Here is a 23,417-nt window from a genome sequence, read left to right on the forward strand (position 1 = left end):
GATGGGAATATACATATAAGAATCACTCCCCTGGGCGATGTGGGATATCACAGGGATTCCTACGCGCGAGTAGCGAGCAGCGAGCAATCATCCCTCAACCAAGTCAAAAGTGTTCAAAATAGGTAACAATTCAAAACTTATTTCATCCATCCTCATCAAATCCTCTTCACAATGTAACTCCCGAATCTTTCCATTTTTATTATATTAATTAGCTAATCAATTGGGCAATTATTCTATTAATTGGCTAATTAATTAGTTAATTATTCAATTATACCCAATTAAACACAAATCAAGAACCTAGCCCACAAAGAGAGCCAAGTGGCCGGTCCTCTCTCACCTAAGGAGGCCAGCCACTCCCCTATAAAAGGCCTCACATTCTCTCCAAAACTCACTTCCAATTCTCTGGCTAAAATTCTCTAAACACTTTTCCCTCAAAATTCTAACTTTGGCATCGAAGGTTCTTCGGCCAAAGCCACCCCCCCCCCACAAAAAAATTCATCGTGGGCGCGTGAGGTTCTTGGCCTTAACCTAAGGTGTTATTTGTTTTGTAGGTGCAATTTTGTCCAAGAACAAGGAGGAAGAAATTTGCATCCACAAATTGGTGTTTTCATTGAGAGTTGAGTCCCACATTCGTAGGAGACTCTCACATCCAAGGTTTTTCTATTTTCTTGTCCATTTGTAGATTTTTCGTATGTTTTTATTATTAGAATTTTTAGTTGCGAAAATTCTTTGATAAAATGTAAAAGAGAAGTACAATGGCTAGAAATTTAGAAAATTCAACATGTGAAAATTCCAACATTCAAGATATAAGACCGCGGTGATCCACGAGGCTAAATATGGCAATAAGTGAAGCGGCACCACCATGACGAGTTTCCACCACAGGAACCACCACAATGGCCACCACGGTAGCCACCCACGACGAGGTTCATGGTGTCACCACCACGGCCCGAGCCGTGCCATCTAAGCAAACCCAAGTTATGCCACCCAAAGCTCACGGCACCAAGGCCATAGCCCAAGCCATGTCACTCCGCGTCCAACGCGAGCCCAACACATTGCCAAGCCGAGCTCAAGCTTCGTACTCGCGTGCATCACACGCCGAGTAGCTCGTTCCTGCGGCCCAACTTGCTCCCGTGGTTTCCCAAGCAGCTCAAGTCAGCCCGAGACTATCTCAACCATCAGGACCAACCATCGAGCTGGCGGCATTCTCACCATATTTCTCTGCGGATTTGACATTTCCCAACATAAATCTCGCGCCCGGAGTTTATCACCCTTCTACTGCTCAAGGAGGCACATTTCTTTCAAGCTCTTCCAATCCAAATGGCGAACAACACTTGTCCCAACAAGTTATAAAGTTGATGAGTTCCCTTGCACAAGACGACCTTGGTTAATCAGCTCTTGCAACGCACAAAGATCCAACGTGCCCAAGACGAGGTGTCCCGAAGTAGGACGAGGGCAGACGAAGAACCTCTCCAATAATGTCCCGGTAAGCAGCCACTCAACCAACCACTCAACCACCACGAACCGAGCATTTGGGCAGCATACAATCTCGATTAGACCCCTGAGATAGCGTATACTCTTGTCTCAGCGCGTAGAAAAGCGTGCACTCTCGACTAGACCTACGTGTAAGTATACACTCACGGTTGGGACCACACACCGGTGATCAACATGAGCAACCTTCTAGGCAAATTGTTTATTTGCGACTAGGCCAACAATAAGCAACTTCCATATCTCATCGGAGTAGGCAGCACGATGAGCGAAGAGAATCAGTTACTCAACCCGGCTCAAGTTCAACCGGCAGCCTGCAAAGAATTCCCTTGCCTGCTAGGAATAGACCACATGCAATGTCGCCGTGGCATAAACAAGCCGAGAACATAGAAGAGTAGCCTAGATCAGCATGTCAAAATTAGGGGCAGCCAAAAGCTTCGCTACCCCAACAAAGACAAATCCAATAAAATGTAGGGAGACTCCTCAACGAATGATTACATGATTTCCAACGCAATGAAGTGGCCAATGAAGCACTACAGCGGGATATGACCAACATGAGCAGGTCACCATTCATAGATGAGATCGAGTAAACAGAGCCTCCACGCAAGCTTAGCATGCTACACTTCACATCTTTCAAGGGAGATGGAAATCTGGAGAGTCACTTGAAGCACTACCGAAGCGCGATGGTCCTTTATCGGAACAACGATGCCCTTATGTGCAAAATATTCACCACCACCCTATAAGGTGAGGCGCAAAATTGGTTTCACACCTTGCCACGACGATCCATCCGGAATTTTGATGATCTTTCCTTGGTTTTCACCAAATAATACTCATCATACCGGTCGATCAAGAAAAAGTCCGACCATTTGTTCAACATGAAGAAAAACCCAAATGAGTCGCTCTGTGACTACGTAAAAAGGTTCAAAGCAGATAAGGCAAAAATCGTCGGATGAGACGACTCAATAACAAGTATAACATTCCAAAAAGGACTCCCAGCAGAGCACCCACTGTTTGGAGAAATGATCATGAAAGAAGACTTAACTTTAGCATATTCCTTTGCCCTGGCAAATAAACATGCACTTTGGGACCAGAAATAAGCTTCAGCTGCCATAGTCTTCACGACCTCCTTGGTAGCCTTGTTATACCTGCATCATAGCAAGCATAGCAGTCCTTTTATATTGGGTCGTATGCTTCGCAAAGGAACTTGGCAAACAACTTTTCTAAAACCATCAACAAACTTGGTACAAACGTCCATGTCTTCAAGCATATTTGGTTTCAAAAGCACACAGATCTCAACAGCCTCCCCAGAAGCAGGCTTAGTGGATTTCTCACAGCTACCCACGCGAGTAGTCTCCTCTTTCCCAACAGGCGAATTAGTCTCAGTAGCAGAGGGAGTGGGTTTTGGCATCACTTTAGCAGCAGAGTCTACCTTATCGCTCTTCATAATAACAAGCATCTCCAAAGGTGAACCAGACTTAGCTCTCAATAGACGTCTTGGTACAGATTTCAACACTGGGGGCATGACAAGACCTTTACGCTGAGCAATTCTATCAGCAATCATACTAGCCATTCTCGACATGGTATGCGCCACATGCTCAGATCTAGCAGCCTCATTTTTCTTCCCATTGGAAGAAGTCATGTCGATCACAAGCCTCTTGGCAGCAGGCGGACCTTCATAAGCAGTGGATGAAGTCTTCAGTTTTTCTAAACCAGCATCTTTTGAGCAGGCGGGGAATATCTCTTTTTTCCACCTTCATTCATAGTAGGCTCCACGACAACGTTCAGACAAGCCAATGCATCTGCCTTGATCCTCTTTACCTTCTCTCTCGGGAGCAGCCTACCTTTCTCCTGGCAAAGAGGTTTAAGCAGTCAACGTCATTCACAGTACTTAGCAGGAAAGCTCAACCCATACCGGTATTTCCCTTATTTTTCTCTTAAACTAGCAGGCAAGAGGCCTGCATACCCAGCATTTCAACAGCTCATAAGGCTTGCGACCTCTTCGTTTCTCTCAATCACCGACCTGGCCCGCATCAGGTCCAAGAGCCCAAAGGACATGAGTTATGCGGCTCACCTAGCACCTCGCCCCAATGCCTCAATCCGCAGCCTCAGCCGCACGGCTGCCCTTGCCTTTAGCCAAACCAAGCAGTGGTCCTTGCCATAATATTTCCTCAGCCTATGCCGAGCCAACTCTTGGCCCCTGCCAGCCGACGTGCTGCACCATCCCAACGGCTGCCCCACGACAGCACTATCCAAGAAGAAGATAAGGAAAATTAATTTTTTTTCTTACTTCGGTGTACCACGGAGAAGACAAAGAAAGCAACAAAAGACAGTCATTTACACAGGCAAGTATAGAAGATTGCTAGGGGAGGGAGAACGAATATCCTCTAGCTTTCTCTATCTTGCAGGGTAGAATAAATTGCTCTCCAAAGCTGATTTAATAATCCAGTTAAGGTGGACTTAAATAGGTTTTGAGAGAAATTTATTTCCCTTTCCTAAAAGGATTTAATTTCCAATTAAAGAGGGAATTTACATCAAAATATGAAGCAATCCTATGTTTCCTAGAGCAAGAAGATCTCTATACCTGATACCCTTTCCTACAAGCAGCCCAACAGGTGTAGGGGCATTTGTGGAGCCAAAAATAATCAAGAGGCGACACATGGATTTTTGGATGAAAAGGACAAAAATACCCATATCGGGATTCTTACGCACGAGCAGCGGGCAATCATCCCTTAACCAAGTCAAAAGTGCCCAAAATAAGTAACAATTCAAAACTTATTTCATTCATCCTCATCAAATCCTCTCCACAAGGTAACTCCCAAATCTTTCTCTTTTTATTATATTAATTAGCTAATCAATTAGGCAATTATTCTATTAATTGGCTAATTAATTAGTTAATTATTCAATTATACCCAATTAAACACAAATCAAGAACCTAGCCCACAAAGAAAGCCAAGTGGCCGATCCTCTCTTACCCAAGGAGACCGGCCACTCCCCTATAAAAGGCCTCACATTCTCTCCAAAACTCACTTTCAATTCTCTTGCTAAAATTCTCTAAACATTTTTCCCTCAAAATTCTAACTTTGGCATCGAAGGTTCTTCGGCCAAAGCCCCCCCCCAAAATTCATCGTGAGTGCGTGAGACTCTTGGCCTTGGCCTAAGGTGTTATTTGTTTTGTATGTACAATTTTTTCCAAGAACAAGGAATAAGAAATTTGCATCCACAATTATAGTGCAAATTTTGCTTCATGAAATAAAAGAACCATGCAGTCACATGTAAAACAAAGAATCATGCCATCAGTTGCCAAATTGAACAAAAAACCTTTATAATTAATACACAACTTGACACACTAAATGTTATAATACAAGTGGTTTGAAATTTTTTTTTTCAAGTGTCTAACCACTTGTATTATGACATGTAATGTGTCTTGTTCCCGACACATTGAAAAATCTCTCGTCATTCACACATGAGCATATGAGATGTTATGATTAATTAGTTTTCATATTTATAGACACCGAATTTTGGTACACCTATTGAAAAATGCATAAATCAATAACGAAAATAAAAAAAACAATGCAAGAAAAGAAAACGGGAGTGAAAATCACTACCCTTGAATTATGTTGATATAAAATAAGAGAGCAACCCAAAAACATAACTTGCATTTCAAGTATATGTAAAACCCCAAATAAATAAATAAATAAATAAATAAAACATAACTTCTATTCATTCTTCCAAGCATGCAAGATCAGTGAGAACCCAAAATCCTGCAACTGGTTATCTCTCAACTCCTGAGAGGAGGATGACCAACTCAACACAGAAGGATCCATAACTGGCAAACCAGTCCATAACTTCTGCTTTCATCTGCTGCAACATTGATGCAAGTTTGGAACATGAAAACTGCATCTCCCATTGGATTCCCAAACAGCCAATTGTGCACATCCCAAAACACCTCAACTCTCATCCCATCTACCACAATTGTGTGATTGCCTCTAAACTTCCAGTTCAACCTCTTTACCTGCATCAGGAAATTCGGTTTAGGCCAATAAATATTTTCATAACTCGGGTTTTTGTGCGTAAATGTTTTATTTTCAATGAAATTATGATTTTAGAACACATTTAATTTATTTGTAACACACGAAATAGTGTTGATTGACTGAACCCTAATTTTGAAAATGTACCTGCAACACAGTCTTGCTGTCAATGCTGATTACAAGATATGGCTCATGGAGGCCCCCGGCAGTTTCACACTCAATTTTCAAGTCATGGGTTTTGCCCAAATCACAAAACTGTGCCTTTGCTCCATAAAATTTTTTCCCAAAAATGTGCTCTCTTTTCGCTACGAATTCGGCTTTGGATTTGGATTTGAACTTGGAATTGGACTCATCACGGCTTTTGAAATCCTCCCTCCTCAAGTCCCCAAGAAACAGAACCATTTCTTGATCAAACATAAGAGCTAGATAAAACTTCTCCAATGGCTCAGGTCCTGAACCAAATTTGGCATTTGTTAAATCCCAAAAGATGTCGATTTTCGTAGAGTCCACCTCCAAATTCTTCAACCCTTTCCTCTTGGAGAAAATCCATGGCTTAATCTCAACTCTGCAGAGGCAATGACCGGCTACATCATCGATTTCGATGGCGAGGCTTTGCCCCATCAGATTCTTGGTCCATGTCACAGTGATCAAACACAATCTGCTCTTTAATTTGCATTGGTAGACGCAGGATACCAAGTTCTGGGCAGTTTTTGTGGCTCTCGACGAGGAAGATGATGACGAAAAATCTGCAATTTGAACCCCATTTTCACCAAAACAAGAAGGGAAGTCCCTCATCGTAAGCATCAATCAACAAAAAGATGACAACTTGCAGACGTATGTTATGCCAGTTCGCCAGGTAGCGTGTCTGCTCTTTTGCACCCAGTACAACCTCCCTCCCGGTAAACTAAAGCTGTTTAGAATCTCGCTTTTGTCGAGTAAACAAAGATGGATGATTTCTTTCTGATTCTTTCGAGTTCTGCCAAGAATTTGAGGTGAAAAGAAAGAATGCAGCCGGCAGAAAACTGGGTTACACAGAGAAAATGATTCCTACGCTAGTTGGCAAGAACAATTTGTCCGCCACTACAACCGAGTCTGAATGCATGCAACTTGAGGTGAAAAGAAGGAATGCAGGCAGCAGAAAATTGGGTTGCAAAGAGAAAAGGACACCTACCTCAGAAAATTCAAATTTGATACGAACCTAAGCGCCCATCATTCAAATTTTCCAACTTGCAGCTTAGCTTCAGAAAGCTCCATTTTTTCCTCTGGGATTTTGCCTTTTGAGGTCCAGAAAAAGACCCAGAATTTCGATAAGAATTTGAAAAACTGAATTGATAGAGAGAGAGAGAGAGAGATGAAATCACATGGGGAGAGATTAGAGAGAGAGAAAAATGGAAAAAGAAAGGGGGTGCAAAAGGGTTTGGATTTTGCTGGGAAAAGGTTGGGTTTGCATAAATGACCAAAGAAAAGGGGTCTTTTTCATTAATGGGCAATTGGGCACTGTTTTCTTTCTTTGTCCATAATTGAAAGAATCATGAATGGGACCCCTACCCTCCTCCCTTTAACTGACTTTGCACATGCGTTGCATTTTTGGAGAATTCGGATCCTCGTCGGATCTATCAATCTTGTCTGTTCATCGTATATTATACGGTCATAAATTATTTTAAATATTTCTATTTAAAATTAAACACAAACAGTACTTGATAAAAACTGACCGCACGATCTACGATGAACATATATGATTCACGAATCTCTAGTATCCTCACCAAAATGATCCAAAGAGGATCCTGTTGGTTTTTGGAGTTGAAAATACAAACAACAAATGCTCGAAACACAAACTTGACTTAGAGTAGCGTGTTCACTTCGTTGTTTTCAAGTTTGAATAACAGACACACCAACACTTAAAAATTTTCGTCAGCATGGAGTTGTTAGGGGGATAAATTCAGCAATACCTCACAAACTTATGATTTTGTTTTAGTCTGTGTTCACAACTTTTAATTTGGTTACGAATCTCGTAATCTTTAAAAATGTGTCAATTTTCAATCTATCGTATGAATTATCGTACTTTTTTGTTAGCTTTCTCCATTAATAGATGAAAATAACTCTTAATTTAACGAAAAAGTTGAGGGATTTGACTATAGAGGGCAAATTGGTTGTCATCTTTGTCAAGTGAGACAAAGAAAGTTTCTTTAGCAGAAATACAGCAAAATCAAAAGTTGTTTTGTTAAAAGTGAAAAAAAAGGAAGAGACAACATAATGATATATTTACATGCTTAACTTGATGTGATGAATTAGTTATGCCTAACATCTATCTATAATATATAAAGTCTGAGCCCCACTTTTGGATCACGATTTCGACAAAAAATAATAGGACAAAATTGTCCCTCAATCAAAAAATTCAAAAGGGGTCTAATATAATATGTCAAATAATACATGGGTAACTTGGTAATTTGGTTATTATAAAATATAATATAAATATAAGTGGGAAGAGAGAAAAGAATAAAAAAATGGAAGGATGAGTGAAAGTTGATGGTGCCTATGTGAAGGGAAAAAAATATAATAAAAAAATAAGAAAAATCATGAATATTGTGTTTAAAACATTTTAAGAGCTGTGTAATGCTGATTATAAAAAAAAATGTTTCGGACACGGATAATAATGTGATTAAATAAATTGTCAAATGATTGTTTTTTTTTAACAAACGATATCATCTACACCAAGGGAAATGAGATGGGCTTAGCCTCACAACAGGCTAGCAATAATGTGATTCAATCAGTTGTTTATTAAATATTATTTTCTTTATAAAAAAGGTATTTCACACGCGAATATTAATGTGTTTAAATTAATTGTCAAGTTATTATTATTTTTTTTTTTAACAAACGATATTATTTATACTAAGAGGGATGGAGGTGGGCTTAGTCTCATAATGAGCTAGCAATAATATGATTCAATTAATTGTTTATTAAATATTATTTTCTCTATTCTTAATGTAAATTCTATAGAAACCGACTTTATTATGTGAATTCAGCTGTTTTAATTGGTTTATGAGGGGTTTCTTCTAGCATAATCTAAAATTATTCACTTACTTCAAATATTTGACTTTTCTTTTGTTAATTTACGCATATAAATAAATTTAAAATATGTAAGTCATGCGTAACGCACCGTGATTCAAAAAATGCCTTTTGCACGCTCGTGAATACGTGCATAAAGGCTAGTTATATATAAAGAGAGTAGAAAAGGTGAATGGTGTTTTGGTGTCACCAAGCTTCAACATAAAATAGTTGGACAAAAATGCCCCCAAAACAAAAAACTTCAAAGGCATCGCAAAAAAATGTATCAAATAAGGCAGGGGCATTTTAGTCATTTTAATAGTAGTTTTTTTAATAATAATTTGTGTGTGTGTGTGTGTGTTTTTTTTTTAGTTAGTAACTCACAATAGGCTAACAATAATGTGATTTAATTTCTCTATTTTTAAACATGTTCAAAAAGTCTTAAAAGGCGTGTAATGTCGGTTATAAAAGAGATCATTCGCATGCGGATAATAATGTGACTAAATTAGTTGTCAAATGATTGTTTTTTTTTTTTACACGTTCAAAACATCTTACGAGGCGTGTAATGCTTGTTATAAAAAGGTCATTCGCACGCAAATAATAATGTGATTAAATTAGTTGTCAAATGATTTTTTTTTTTTTTTAACAAATGATATTATCTACACTAAGGGGGAGTGGGGTGGGCTTAGCCTTACAATGAGATAGCAATAATGTGATTCAATCAGCTATTTATTAAATATTATTTTCTCTATTTTAAACACGTTCAAAACATCTTAAAAGGCGTGTAATGCCGATTATAAAAAAGTCTTTCGCACACACGAATAATAATGTGATTAAATTAGTTAGCAAATGATTTTTTTTAACAAACGATATTATCTACACTAAAGAGAGGGGATGGGCTTAACCTCACAATGAACTAGCAATAATGTAATTCAATCAATTGTTTATTAAATTTTTTTTTTTTTTTTAAACATGTTCAAAACATCTTAAGAGACGTGTAATGCCGGTTATAAAAAAAGGTCTTTCGCACGCGGATAATAATGTGATTAAATTAGTTGTTAGATGATTGTTTTTTTTTTTTTTTAAATAAACGATATTATCTACACTAAGGTGGAAGGGGTGAGCTTAGTCTCACAATTGGCTAGTAATAATGTGATTCAATCAATTGTTTATTAAATGTCTGTTATAAAAAAAGTCTTTCGCACGCAGATAATGATGTGATTAAATTAGTTGTCAAATGATTTTTTTTTAACAAACGATATTATCTACCCTAAGGGGGAGGGGGTGGGTTTAGCCTCACAATAGGCTAGCAATAATGTGAATTAATCAATTGTTTATTAAATATTATTTTCTCTATTCTTAATGAAAATTCTATAAAGACTGATTTTATTATATGAATTCAACTGCTTTAATTGGTTTATGAGGGGTTTCTTCTAACATGATCTAAGATTATTCATTTACGGACATGGATCCTCTCCGGATCCAATTGTCCTAATCCTAGGGATCCATCAATTCGGACCATTGAAATTTGATCCAACGGCTAAAGTTATTATAACTTTTAAAGTGAGCCCCTGTTTGTAGCCATTAGATTAAATTTCAAAGGTCCGGATTGATGAATCCTTAGGATTAGGACAATTGGATCTGGAGAGGATCCATGTCCTTCATTTACTTCAAATATTTGACTTTCCTTTTGTCAATTTACGCATACAAATACATTTAAAACATGTAAGTCGTGCTTAGCATGCCGTGATTAAAAAAATGTCTTCTGCACGCGCGTGACCACGTTCATGAAGGCTAATTTTAATTATTTGGTTTCAATTTGTTCTCACCATCCATGATTTCAAATAGTAAAAAGCATAACCATAGGCTATTTTATTCTAGTTTTACAATTTATTCTTATTTCCCGTTGTGTGCACAATTCTTTATGTATCTTGAGTATGGATCTAGGTGTCAACAAGAATATGAGCTCATTTGAAAGTGATTTTAAGATAACTTAAAGAGGTTTTAGAGAAAATGTTTTTGATTTCAAAAGCACTTGAATTGTTTTTCCAGAGTCACTTATGTATTTACTTAAGAATTGGTTCCAAAAACATTTTCACAAAAAACATTTTCAATTATTTTAAAAGTATTTCCAAACGAGCTCTAAATCTCTACGTTTTTGTAGCACTTTTCATATATCTCGTCATAGTATGCTACGTACCAATCTCTCCATAATTTAGTGTTTTATAAGAATACCTGATGCCAACTTAAGAGCGCTATGGGGGAGGAAAATGAAAGGTCTAGGTTGGGGCATGGAAATGAACTTGTAGGCAAGATTGCCCTTGACCGAAACCACTCATTAGTTGTCATAGGAGACCAAGCCTTCCCTATTGCGGTGCCAAAACTGCCTATTTTAATTTAGGAAAATTAATAAAAAAAGCATGGAAACTTTAAGTTTTAATTAAAATGACAAAAGGTATTGTAAGTAAATAGTACCAGGAATGATTTTTTATAGTAAAAATATTCTTTTTCGTTAAAACGAACAGTACCGGAAGTGTTTCGTTAAAACTCCATTTTAATTTAAACCCATAGTTATCATTTGCTTTTTGGGTAGAAATCTAAGCCAAGGATTACACACTCCACTCAACTCCTCTTTTATTTATTTATTTATTTATTTTTCTTTTCTCTTTTTGGCAGGCATTTTGGTTGGTAGGAAAAGAAGAGGTCCATTTGATAATCATAATAATTATGGATGTTGTGGAAGTGATTAACTTGGTTTAACACAATAAATTGTAGCACCAACAGTTATGATGATTTACTCATACATTTGAGAGGCTTGACGCCCCTTCTTGAGTCATGACACATGTTCTATTAAAAGATGGGCCGATGATATGGTATGGTGTCAGTAACGCGTCACTTGACCAATAAGTCTAAAGAAATTCAGTTTCTGATTAGTTAAAGGAGATTTCATATTCAACTCACAGTAACACGATAACGATATTTGAATATCGTTATCTGGCATAAATATGAAAATGAAAGGGTTTGTTGATGACTTGGTGAAGGGTTTGCCCCACCTTGAACTAACTGATTGGACTAACATAGTCTATGTAAGTCTAGATTAGAAGAAATTTTTTAGTGGCTAGAACATGGCCCGTAACACCAAATGTTGTCATAATACAATTGGTCGGAAATTCTTTAAGTTTCTAACTAATTGTATTATTACATGTAGTGTTCCGGGCCGTGTTCTTGGCACCCTAAAAATCTCTCCTAAATTAGGGATGGACCTACAAAGAAGTTCGTAAAAAAATGATAGACCATTCAAGCTTAACAGAAAATTATTAAGATGTTGTATGCACTCATTTTTCTATCTTACTTAAGAGAGCAGCAATTTTTATGAAAAAAGCTATCATTCTCCCTCTCTGTATCTTTCTCTCTTTCTTTCTCTCGAGCATGCGTGATGAAAGGGAATTAAGGACTTATTGTATGTAATCAAGGCAATTTAGTACCTTTTTTTTACCTTTACTGGTGCAATGAATGTGCATCCACCTTTGAGATCCCAGCTGCATGCATCGAGTTCGGATTTCTAAAGAAAGGGTTTTGGATCCGAACTCGACGATTCAGGTTTGGGTTTGGAATCCCCAAGCATCGCGTCCTGTGACTAGATTGCGGTGCATATTTGTTGACGCAGAGTTGCGAAAGAGAGGAAGGAGAAAAAATATAAGGAAAACTAATGAAAAGGACTTGAAAACTTTGAATTTTAACGATAATAACAAAATAAAAGGTAAAATAAATAGTACCAGGATTGATTTTTTTAGTGTAAAAATATGATTTTTCGTTAAAGTGAACATTACTATGAACTTTTCGTTAAAACTCCCAAAAATGTAACCCTATTGGCGAGAATGAGTTGGGTGACGGTAGATGTAGGCCAGGTCCAAGGTTCGAAACGTGAAACATGTAACCGAAAAAATATCCTGCAATTCAAGTTGTGTTATGACCCCAAGTAAATTGTATTTTTCTTTAACCTATTGACCACATCACGATTCATGAGCATCCAAGCAAAGTTACATACACGAAACTCTTAGTCACCTTCGATTCAACCGGAAAATTAGGAGTACAAACCGTCAAAGAAATCCGACTGCACACTTGTGCATTCGTAAAAGTCTCCGGTGTCGTTTAAATACAGAGGTGTTGTTTCCAAATTTGGTCACATCAACATTGTTATATTAAGGCTTTAATGCTATACAGGAACGGTGAGTGTGTGTTTTGTCCATCATTGAAGTCCCAGTTGGAATGCTCGAAACTGTGTCCACCCGATGCTGTAGGAACGATGCTTGTCACGCAAGAAACATGTGATTCCAACAGTGAGCTTCCGGCTTTTAAATTCTCTGGGTTCCCCAACTTCAGATAGGTTTGATATTCGCCGGACCATAAGTTCCAACTGCATACAATTTGAGATAAACAGGTGAAAACCTATTACATATTGGTCAAGAGAAAAAGAAAGCATCGGATGTAAAAACATGCCAAGAATTCGGGTTCCTGAGCTATTTTTTGAAAACAGGGTTCATATCAACACGAATTCTTGATAGAGCAAGAAATTTCAAGGAGGAACCTAATATGATATGATATGATTTTCTTTTCATTTGAAAAAAATACATGAAGAAAAAAGAAAAAGAAAAGAGGCAAACAGCACAAACATCTTCCTTGTAAAAACAGCATAAACGTCAAAACCAACCAACACCCCCTCAACTACCCAAACGAAAAGGGGGAAAATAAAAGAAGATTCAAACAACGGAAAGTCAAATTTATATGAAAGAAAAGCATAGAAACCGTAGTAAGCTCCATGAAAATATGAACTCCAACAGACCATGCTGCAAAAAAGTTACAGTTCTTTGCCCTGAAACCAAACTTTCATCAAAACTTGTGTATTATGAACTCCAACAGACCATGTTGAGCAGAAAGACGCACCAAAACCACCACTCAAAGACAATGTACTTAACACTATTACTATTACATGTCCCTAATTGAAAGTACTTAAACAAATGACCAGCGACATATATTCTGATATACCTATAAAATGTCCCTAATTGAAAGTACCGATACTTGGAATCCAATAGCTAGTACTTATACATATGACCAACTACATATATTCTGATCTTACCTATTACATGTCCGTAATTGTGAGTACCTATCTATGCCTGACATTTTGAGCTATCTAGGCTGCCTCCGTCTCATTCAACAAGTAAACAAAAATTTAAACAGATATCTACTCCTAGTTCAGTGATTGCATTTTTAGTACTGAAATCCCCCCAGTTCAATTCTTCCTCATGTACGACTTATCAAATTCAAAATACAAAGTACAAGCTCCTTCCTAAACATTTAAATTTTCTGCCATCACATGAAAATCTACACAGAACTCCAACAAGACGTGGCAAGTAGTCATCAGTTTCTATAAACATTAGATCTAACAAACTCCAACAAGATGAAGGGAACGAAAACAAAGAAGCAACATTCTGAAGCTCAAAACCATCAACCACAAGAGTGACTGTTTAGAATCTGTAGATTCAACTTCTAGCAGTAGCGAACAGTGGAGTTTTGCAGGGATTGAGAACTGAGAATGCAATCACTAGCTTGGTTGATTTCCACAATTTGATATCTAATGCATTCAAAAGTTAATATCTTTAAGCACCAAAATACCAGATGCTAAACAAAACAAAGCATCCAATTCAATACTGCTCAACATCAACTAGTAACATACATGACATAATTCATGAAATTGCGAAAAAGAAGTAACATCTCAGGTAAAAGTAAACATACATGCAACTAAGTATCAGCAAATTCAATCTCTTTTTCCTTCCCCGAAAAAGGGTTGTGAGTAGGCCCAACATCCTGCCCAATATGGCGCTGAACCAGTCGCTGCAAATCCGCCAAAACCTTGTGCTCGCACTTCGCTTTCTCCTCGTAGTTGAACATGGCCAAAGCCCGCTTATCCTCAGCACTGTAAACCTAGTTTTCCTTCCTAATACGAATGGCATTCATTCTCTGGTGCCTACTACCGCTCATTACGTACTCAAGATTCTCAAGCTTCTGAATCTCGTCAGCCGAAAGACCCACTTCTCCTATCCACGGAATACGTTTCCCCTGCTGAACATATTGTGCAATGGCATCACCTTCACCAGGCCTAAGAGCCCCACCATAACTAATATGCCCCTCAACTCTACGCAACGGCATTGGCCCAACCACTGGTTCATTGTCCAGTGACAGCATCTTCTGAGACTCGAAAATATGAACTCCAACAGACCATGCTGCAAAAAACTTACAGTTCTTTGCACTGAAACCAAACTGTCATGGAAACTTGTTTATACTAGAGCAGAAGGATGCACCAAAAACAACCACTCAAAGACAATGTACTTAACACTATTACTATTACATGTCCCTAATTGGAAGTACTTAAACAAATGACCAGAGACATATATTCTGATATACCTATAAAATGTCCCTAATTGAAAGTACCGATACTTGGAATCCAATAGCTAGTACTTATACATATGACCAACTACTTAGATTCAGATCTTACCTATTACATGTCCGTAATTGTAAGTACCTATCTATGCCTGACATTTTGAGCTATCTAGGCCGCCTCCGTCTCATTCAACAAGTAAACAAAAATTTAAACAGATATCTACTCCTAGTTCAGTGATTGCATTTTTAGTACTGAAATATCCCCAGTTCAATTCTTCCTCATGCACGACTTATCAAATTCAAAAAGCGAAGTACAAGCTCCTTCCTAAACATTTAAATTCTCTGCCATCACACGAAAATCTGTACAGAACTCCAACAAGACGTGGCAAGTAGTCATCAGTTTCTATATACATTAGATCTAACAAACTCCAACAAGATGAAGGGAACGAAAACAAAGAAGCAATATTCTGAAGCTCAAAACCATCAACCACAAGAGTGACTGTTTGGAATCTTTAGATTCAACTTCTCGCAGTAGTGAACAATGGAGTTTTGCAGGAATTGAGAACTGAGAATGCAATCACTAGCTTGGTTGATTTCCACAATTTGATATCTAATGCATTCAAAAGATAATATCTTTAAGCACCGAAATACCAGATGCTAACAAAACAAAGCGTCCAATTCAATACTGCTCAACATCAACTAGTAACATACATGACATAATTCATGAAATAGTGAAAAAGAAGTAACATCTCAGGTAAAAGTAAACATACTTGAAACTAAGTATCAGCAAATTCAATCTCTTTTTCCTTCCCTGAAAATGGGTCGTGAGTAGGCCCGACATCCTGCCCGATATGGCGCTGAACCAGTCGCTGCAAATCCGCCATAACCTTGTGCTCGCGCTTCGCTTTCTCCTCGTAGTTGAACATGGCCAAAGCCCGCTTATCCTCAGCACTGTAAACCTGGTTTTCCTTCCTAATACGAATGGCATTCATTCTCTGGTGCCTACTACCACTCATTACGTACCCCAGGTTCTCAAACTTCTGAATCTCGTCAGCCGAAAGACCCACTTCTCCTCTCCGAGGAATACGCTTCCCCTGCTGAACATACTGTGCAATGGCATCACCTTCACCAGGCCTAAGAGCCCCACCATAACTAATATGCCCTTCAGCTCTAGGCAACGGCATTGGACCAACCACTGGTTCATCGTCCAGTGACAGCATCTTCTGAGCCTCGAAAATCTCCTTAAACTTCAATGCCTCCGCATTACTCTCATCCTTCATCACCTCCTCTTCCACTAAAGCAGCAGCCTTGGCATCAACCTCAGAATCCAAACCCTTCTCCTCCGAATCCGATTTCTCACTCTCCATTTCAGTTTCCAACTCTTTCTTCTTACTCCAACTGCGAGACTTTCGCTGTTTCTTCTTCTTCTTTAAATCTGAACCCTCACTTTCACTGTCTTCGCTCTCATCGGACTCGCTACTGCTACTACTACTACGCCTGCTTTTCCTCTTTCTTCTCCTTTCTCTTCTGCTCCTGCTTCTCTTACTCCTACTTTTCGACTTCTTTCTCTGTCTCCGATCCTCCTCTTCATCCGATTCATCATCGCTTTCACTCTCACTCTCCGATTCGCTATCACTATACTTCGAGATCCTACTCCTACGCTTCGAACCCGAACTCTTCTTCCTCCTCCTCGACCTCAAATCCTCCGAATCCGATTCAGATTCGGACTCAGATTTTTCCTTCTCTTTCTTCTTATCCTTCGATTCCATCTCCTCTTCCTCGCCATACCGTTCCGAAATCTCATCAGCCTTGCCCACCAATTCGAACTCATCGTTCTCAACCCTAGGTGGGCTGGGAGTCAATTCCCAAATACAAAACTTCCCTGATTTCCTCATCTTCTGCCGCTTGAGCCTTCTGTATTCCTCGAAGCTCAGCCCCTTCAGCTCCTCGTCGGACTCCTCCGCTTCCGACCGCCTCCCCCAGTCCATATTCCCTCCCCGCCCGAATTTCTTCGGCAAAGAGTCCGGCCCCCCATTAGCCCTAGGACTTCTCTAGGGTTTGGGTAATCAGGCGTGCCCAAGCGATTTCGGTGGCGTCGGTTGTCGCGTCGGTCGTAGTCCTCATAGCTGGGGCTCCGACGCCGGGCCAAAGAGTCTGGGCCTCCCCTGTTGACCCTAGGACTTCGTCTGGGTGGCGAGCCCGAAGGGTTTCGGTGGCGGCGATTGTCGTAGCTTTCGTAGATGGGGCTGCGACGCTGGTAGCGGTTGTCGCCGGAGGAGTCGGAGTGCCGTGGGTATCGCCCGTTCTCGTGATCGGAACGCTGTCGTCTGTCGGGGACGTGGATGGTGGATGATGGCCTCCCCATCAGAGAACTTGAAGAGGGTCGGTAATGAAATTTCTGTTTCGGAAACATCTGGTACTTTGAATCTAATATTAAAAAAAAGGCTTGGGCTGGGCTTTTTTGTAATTTTATGGGCCTTAAAAAGCCCGACTTGTGATTATTCGCCGGCCCAAACATTTCAAAAGATGGGCTCTACCCCTATATAAAAGTTGCACAGTCAAATTCCGAAACCCTAAAAACCTCTCATCGCCGCCTCCTCCGCATACGCGCAAACCTCTCGCACATACAGTCCCATCCGAATACAGAGCGGAGGCGCAGAGAGAGAGAGAAGAGAGAGACAACCATGGCCGATACCAAGGCAGTAACGATTCGTACGAGGAAGTTCATGACCAACCGCCTTCTCTCCAGAAAGCAATTCGTGAGTCTTCTATCTTCTACTAGTGTACTTTCCCTGTTTGGTCAACTAGAAAATGCAGGAAAACGAGTTAGAAAATTACGCAGATGTGTATTTTTTTTACCCGTTTGGCTGATTTTACTCTGTGTTTTTGTGTTGATGCAGGTCATCGACGTTCTGCATCCTGGTCGACCCAATGTCTCAAAGGTTTGGTTTCTTTCCTCGAGCTTTCTGGTTCTTTCAATGGGGATTTGATTCTGTTTATTTGATGTTATTTCACTAGCTAATAGGAAATGATGAAATTTTAAATCACGGGTTTTTTTTTCAGTGGGATTTGATTCTGTTTATTTGATGTATTTGAGCTAGATCTATTTCTTTTGTGGATTTTATGTTTATGTAAGGTAGGTAGATTGCTTCTCTTTTCTTTTTTCTTTTTTTATATTGTGAAATTAAATTCATTGGAGAGATGGGAAAAGTACAATTGTAACAATGGTGCAAATAAGTGTTGATTAAAATGGTTTCTGTTTCTTTTTCATAATGAAGGCAGAACTGAAGGAGAAACTTGCGAGGTTGTACGAGGTGAGGGACCCAAATTCCATCTTCGTATTCAAGTTCCGCACCCATTTTGGAGGGGGGAAGTCCACTGGCTTCGGTTTGATTTATGATACCGTAGAGAATGCCAAGAAGTACGAGCCCAAGTACAGGCTGATCAGGGTAACTTTATCTTCCTATCACCCATCCCATTGTGTTACTTCCAAGTATTGTCATATAGCATATACGTGTGTTTAACCTCAATTGTCGTTCAAAATGTGCATTAAGTGTATCTTTATACTTATCTGGTATTGGCGGTTCGCTGTTACAGTGTTGGATTTAGGTGAATCCAATAGGTATTGGGGTTGAAACTGGCAGAAAGAGAGATTAGGAGAGAGAAATATGATCTTAAAATAACAATTCTCGCATGCGAGCTTGATACAAAATCCCTGTGAGGCCATTCATTAACTGTTGGCGGCGGTGCATCTGTCTGTTTAAGTCTGCTGATTTAGTCAGTATCAATTCCCTATCATGGTTTTTAGAATGTGTTCATACTTCATATTGTTGAGTATAATGTGTTTTACAGTTCCTTTTGGTGAGTTATGATACTATGTAGTTTCACAGTCTATAGGCATCTTTCACTCAAAGAATCAGTCATTAGTTTGGCATGAAATACATATGCCTCTGAAAGGTCGATTGTTGGACCTTATAAATTTTGAGATCTCTCCGTCTCTCTCGTTCCACACACACACACACACATGATTGTCTATTGCTCTCTCAAACTTGGCTACTTGTGCAGAATGGACTAGATACAAAGGTTGAAAAATCAAGGAAACAACTCAAGGAAAGGAAGAACAGAGCCAAGAAGATTCGTGGAGTTAAGAAGGTAACAATACTGTCATTGTTTTGTCCTGGTTAGTGTTAGTAAAATGTGATGGTGGTAGGGTCAGGGATAGTGTTTTTACCTTAAGCAGTGGGTAGACCTTGGAAACACTGGTACTCGAACCTTTTCATTGTTTTCTACTCAAAGTTTTACCCTGAACTTACGTTTTCAAATGTTATATGTGCAGACAAAGGCCGGTGATGCTGCCAAGGCAAAGAAGAAATGAGCTTCTGCATGTTTTGGGATCGTATGTGTTCGCAGGCGCAGGAAGGTTCCGTGTCATCAGCCTTGCTGCATCTTGTTATTTTCTTTTGTTAGCAAAGCATGAAATTTTGGATGTTTTAATTTTATCAAAAACGTTATGATGTTTTAGTGAGTTTTGCGGAGTGTTACGTATGTTCTAACTAGTCATTAAGGAAATTTGAAACTTCACCCTACCATGGTTCGACTTATGAGTGACATTGAACTTTTACTCGTACAATTCTCAATTCGCATGTTTATTTACTTGGAACGCGGAAAATGGATTTGAGAAGTTAGGAATACGGGGGAGAATGAATTCGAATAGGATCAGCTGTTCCTCCTAGTCGATATAATTCTTTGTTTCCAATGTGTTCAATTTTAGCACCATAACTTGAAGTAAGTCAGGGAATTAGAATGCCCAATTCCTTGGCATTCACCCAACAAACCTTGCAAAGCAAGGCAAATCCTCTTTTTCTAGGTGGGAAAGGTTCAGATATGAAATAAAAAAGTTTGGAAGTCTCACAATGCTCAATTATTAACTTTTTCATTTTTTGACGTCTTTTTTTTTTTTAGTACATCGATATTTTTATATTAAAGGGATGACGAATTCGACTAAGTTACATAATGATCAGCTTAATTTGTTTTGATTTAAAGTAAATAAAAATGTCAGTGATGTCACTATTTTTCTTTCCATAATCCATTCATTTATTAATTTGCTATGTAATTAAAGGGCATGACCATTTCATTGAACCACTTACCATTTTATCTTAATCTCGTAGGATTACTTACCTTAACCATGATGTGAATGTCCTTAATTCACACAAAGCTTCTAGTATTTACTTTCCTAATTATGCTTTGCACTTTTGCTTGGTGGGTGACAGAGTCTATTGGTCCACTCCCACGCACTCTCCTAGAAGCTCGCATATTACAGGACATGATCCAACGGATTTTGGTGAATCGCTGTCGACCCAAACGTAAACAAACTTGCAACTCTTCCGGTCAAGTTAGGAACATTGCTTTCCAATGTCCTTTGCTCCCTGTTTTTTTTTTCCTTTTAGGAAAACTTACGATAGAGGCTTGAGTTTTAATGATAAGGATAAAATAAAGGGTAAAGTGAATAGTATCATAATTGACTTTTTAGTGTAAAAATGTGGTTTTTCGTTAAAGTGAACATTACCGGGAGCTTTTTGTTAATTTTTTTTTTTTCTTTTCTAAAGAGACTAGTTGGTGGCTCTATCACTACAATTCACTATTTGGGAGCCAGAAACTCACATAAACATTTTAGCATTCCTTGACTACCATTGCGTAAGTCACCAACATCAATAATCGAACTCATAACGTGTATATATGTGAGTTATGTTGGTTACATCAAAGTTTGAAATTCGTAAATTATGATACTTCAGAATTTTGTATTATTTAATGACAAAAAGGGGCTAAAACCCAAAAATTTGGAATAAACTCAAGTATATTGATTAACAAATACTTCCTAGCGTAATGCTTCAACTAAAAGCCCATACGAATGTAGCTTGTTTTCTTCACGATTTATATAGGGGTGGGGCTATCCACACTACCCTTTTTATCTTTCACATATTTTTTCATTTTCGACTCTTGAATCAAGAGGATAAAAAAAATAGAAATTAACAAAAAATACATGAGAGATAAGTAGAAATACGTGGATAACACCACCATTTATTTACCCGCTTTAGTACAATTGTACATAGTTCTCCTGCATGTCATGCCTCATGTTTATGTGATGGGAAAAGGATCCTCATCAGATTCTTTTATTGGGGATTTGAGAGATCTTGTAATCATATTCGTTCATTATATATCATACGGTTATAAATCATTTTAAATTTAAAATTAAATATAAATAGTACGTAATAAAAACTGATCGTAAACAGACATAATTACGGAATCCCCCAGATTCCAAGATCCTTTTCCATGCTGATGAGCATGAACGTCCACCTTGGGAATTACGTGCATGTCTAAAAGTACTTCACAGGATTAAAAAAAATATATCCGACAACATTTGGCATAAAAAGTTAAAAATATTTACGCGTAATTGTGTTATGTTGCATGAGTATTCAATGTGTTTCTAATAAAAGCGATCTTGGGTTTTCTACGTAAACATTCTCAAATGGAAGACCTAGTTGCCTTTTTATTTTGCATGGTAGATGCATGGATGTATTTTGTTAGTTTTATTATTTGCACACTCTCTTTTCTCTCTCCTTTCATTCATTCTTTATTTAGGCTATCTCCAAACGAAAGCTGCCCAGATGGCTCGTTTTAGTTCTCTGGCTCTCCAATATATTAATATTTTAATAAACAGTACATGATTATATTTACCTCCATCTCCAACCGAGGGCCAAATGGCCATAGGGCTCGTTTTAGCCTTGTCACAAAAAAACGGTCTCTAACCAAGGACCATAGGGCCAAACATATTTATTATTTAAATTTAAAAACTACAACAACTTAAATTTAAAAACAACAACTTTAAATTTAAAAACTACAACTTAAATTAAAAAACGACAAATAAATTTAAAAACTACAAATTAATGGTGTAGGAATGGTGAAAATTTTGTGAGGAATGGTGAATGAATACTTTAGGTATTTATAGGAAAAAAATTAGAATTTTTAAGAATTAAAAAAAAAAAAAAAAAAAAGCATTCATGTCAGTTATATCTGACAGGATTGGTGTATTTTCTGGCCAGCCCTTTGGCCCTTTCAGATTCCATGGGGCCCTCTTAGATTCCACGAGCCCTCTGGCCTAGCACTTGGTTGGAAACGGTTTTCGGGTTATTTTCGACTCTCTGACCCTCTGGACACTTCGGTTGAAGATGGCCTTATATAACTTTTAGATTGAATAAATCAAATAAAAATCAAGAGAAGAAAAGAGTAAGTGCTAAAACATTAACGTTTAAGGCTAATAGTAACAGACTAAAATCCATTTAATATAATTTGACCAATTGTAAGATCTCAAAAGTTACTTCAAATCTTCAATACAAAGGAGCATAACTCAAAAGAAAGATAATTAAGAGCATGTTTACAAGTGTATTTTAAACGTTTTTAGTGAAAATATTTTTAAATTAATTTTTAGTAAAAATGTAAGTGCATTTTTTAAAAACGCTTAAAGTGCTTCTTATAAAAAGCTTGCAAGAAACATACATAAAACACTTTAGCATTTTAAGTATTTTTCAAACCAAAAACCATTTTCTGTAAATTGATACACGACATAATACTCCATGAATAACAATTGAACATCCCTCCTTTTGAACGACAAGGTTTGACTCATAAGCTACTCATGTTTTTTTTTTTTTTTTTTTTCATGATATTTTTTAAGATAAAAAAAAAACATTTTGACCATGTAGATGTGAATTAATTAATAGAAAAAGGTCCTATGAGAAAAGGACATAGGGCCATGTGACCAAAAAAAGAAAAAAAATAATAAAAAAGTAATTTTCCAATTGGGATGTAATTTATGGAGGGAAAACCACAAAATCCCCCGCAAAAATAAAATTAAAAAAAAAAAAAAAAGGCAAGGGAAAGCTTTTCTCTTAAACCTTGCAAGCCCCAAGGCTCCCTGTCTCTATCAACAACTCCAACTCACTCTCTCTCTCTCTCTCCTCTGTCTTTCTCTCTTCCTCTTCCTCCCGTTAAACTCCTTCAATTCCTTCCCCAATTTCACAAAGCGCCATGGCTGAATCGCTGAAGCTACTGTATGACGTGCCGCGCACGTGCTCGTGAGGGAGGCATCAGAATATCTCCGGTGTCTTTGCTTGCATTGACTGGGGGCTTCGTCAACCCATTGTCGCGGTTGGTGATCTGGTCAGTCCGTACACGTTCAAAAACATCACTGATTTCATATATCTATGTATGTATATATTTTTAAATAAATATTTTCTTTAATTTTTGGTTACAGGGTAGGGTTAGTTCTTGAGAGAGAAGCTTTCTAGCTGTTGGGTTTGTGTAATTAAGTTCAAAGCTGAAGTGGGTTTTCTGGGATTAGGGTGTACTGTGAGAGATGTTGAGATC

The 23,417-nt window shown here is 38.2% G+C and overlaps 3 protein-coding genes across 3 annotated transcripts; 1 reads left to right on the top strand and 2 right to left on the bottom strand.

Moving 5' to 3' along the window:
- Positions 1–5,062: 5,062 nt before the first annotated feature.
- LOC103960122 lies at positions 5,063–6,962 on the bottom strand. Its single transcript, XM_048585536.1, has 3 exons — positions 6,685–6,962; positions 5,661–6,489; positions 5,063–5,497 (listed from the first exon to the last, which is right to left on the bottom strand). Exons 2-3 carry the CDS (start codon positions 6,315–6,317, stop codon positions 5,291–5,293), a joined length of 864 nt encoding a protein of 287 aa, XP_048441493.1. The 5' UTR covers positions 6,318–6,489; positions 6,685–6,962; the 3' UTR covers positions 5,063–5,290.
- A 5,641-nt stretch (positions 6,963–12,603) lies between these two features.
- LOC103960121 (NF-kappa-B-activating protein) lies at positions 12,604–17,405 on the bottom strand. The gene is given in 3 exon segments (XM_009372536.3): positions 12,604–12,975; positions 15,767–17,049; positions 17,052–17,405. Coding segments are annotated over 2 exon segments (1,587 nt in total). The 5' UTR covers positions 17,362–17,405; the 3' UTR covers positions 12,604–12,975; positions 15,767–15,772.
- Positions 17,406–17,592: 187 nt separating this feature from the next.
- On the top strand, positions 17,593–19,582 carry LOC103960120 (40S ribosomal protein S24-1-like). The gene is made up of 5 exons (XM_009372534.3): positions 17,593–17,755; positions 17,897–17,938; positions 18,275–18,445; positions 19,062–19,148; positions 19,333–19,582. The coding sequence occupies exons 1-5, from the start codon at positions 17,681–17,683 to the stop codon at positions 19,369–19,371; spliced, it is 414 nt and encodes a 137-aa protein (XP_009370809.1). The 5' UTR covers positions 17,593–17,680; the 3' UTR covers positions 19,372–19,582.
- The last annotated feature ends 3,835 nt before the right edge of the window (positions 19,583–23,417 follow it).

Source organism: the organism of the source record quoted next, unplaced genomic scaffold (assembly GCF_019419815.1).
Source record: "Pyrus x bretschneideri cultivar Hongxiangsu unplaced genomic scaffold, Pyrus_bretschneideri_v1 Contig23, whole genome shotgun sequence".
Classification (NCBI taxonomy): domain Eukaryota; kingdom Viridiplantae; phylum Streptophyta; class Magnoliopsida; order Rosales; family Rosaceae; genus Pyrus; species Pyrus x bretschneideri.

Coding starts and splice junctions, on each gene's coding strand:
- LOC103960122 (XM_048585536.1), bottom strand. CDS start 6,317: ATGCTTACGATGAGGGACTTCCCTTCTTGTTTTGGTGAAAATGGGGTT. Junction 5,498..5,660: donor ACAGCAAGACTGTGTTGCAG/GTACATTTTCAA, acceptor TTCCTGATGCAG/GTAAAGAGGTTGAACTGGAA.
- LOC103960120 (XM_009372534.3), top strand. CDS start 17,681: ATGGCCGATACCAAGGCAGTAACGATTCGTACGAGGAAGTTCATGACC. Junction 17,756..17,896: donor TTCTCTCCAGAAAGCAATTC/GTGAGTCTTCTA, acceptor GTGTTGATGCAG/GTCATCGACGTTCTGCATCC. Junction 17,939..18,274: donor GTCGACCCAATGTCTCAAAG/GTTTGGTTTCTT, acceptor TTCATAATGAAG/GCAGAACTGAAGGAGAAACT.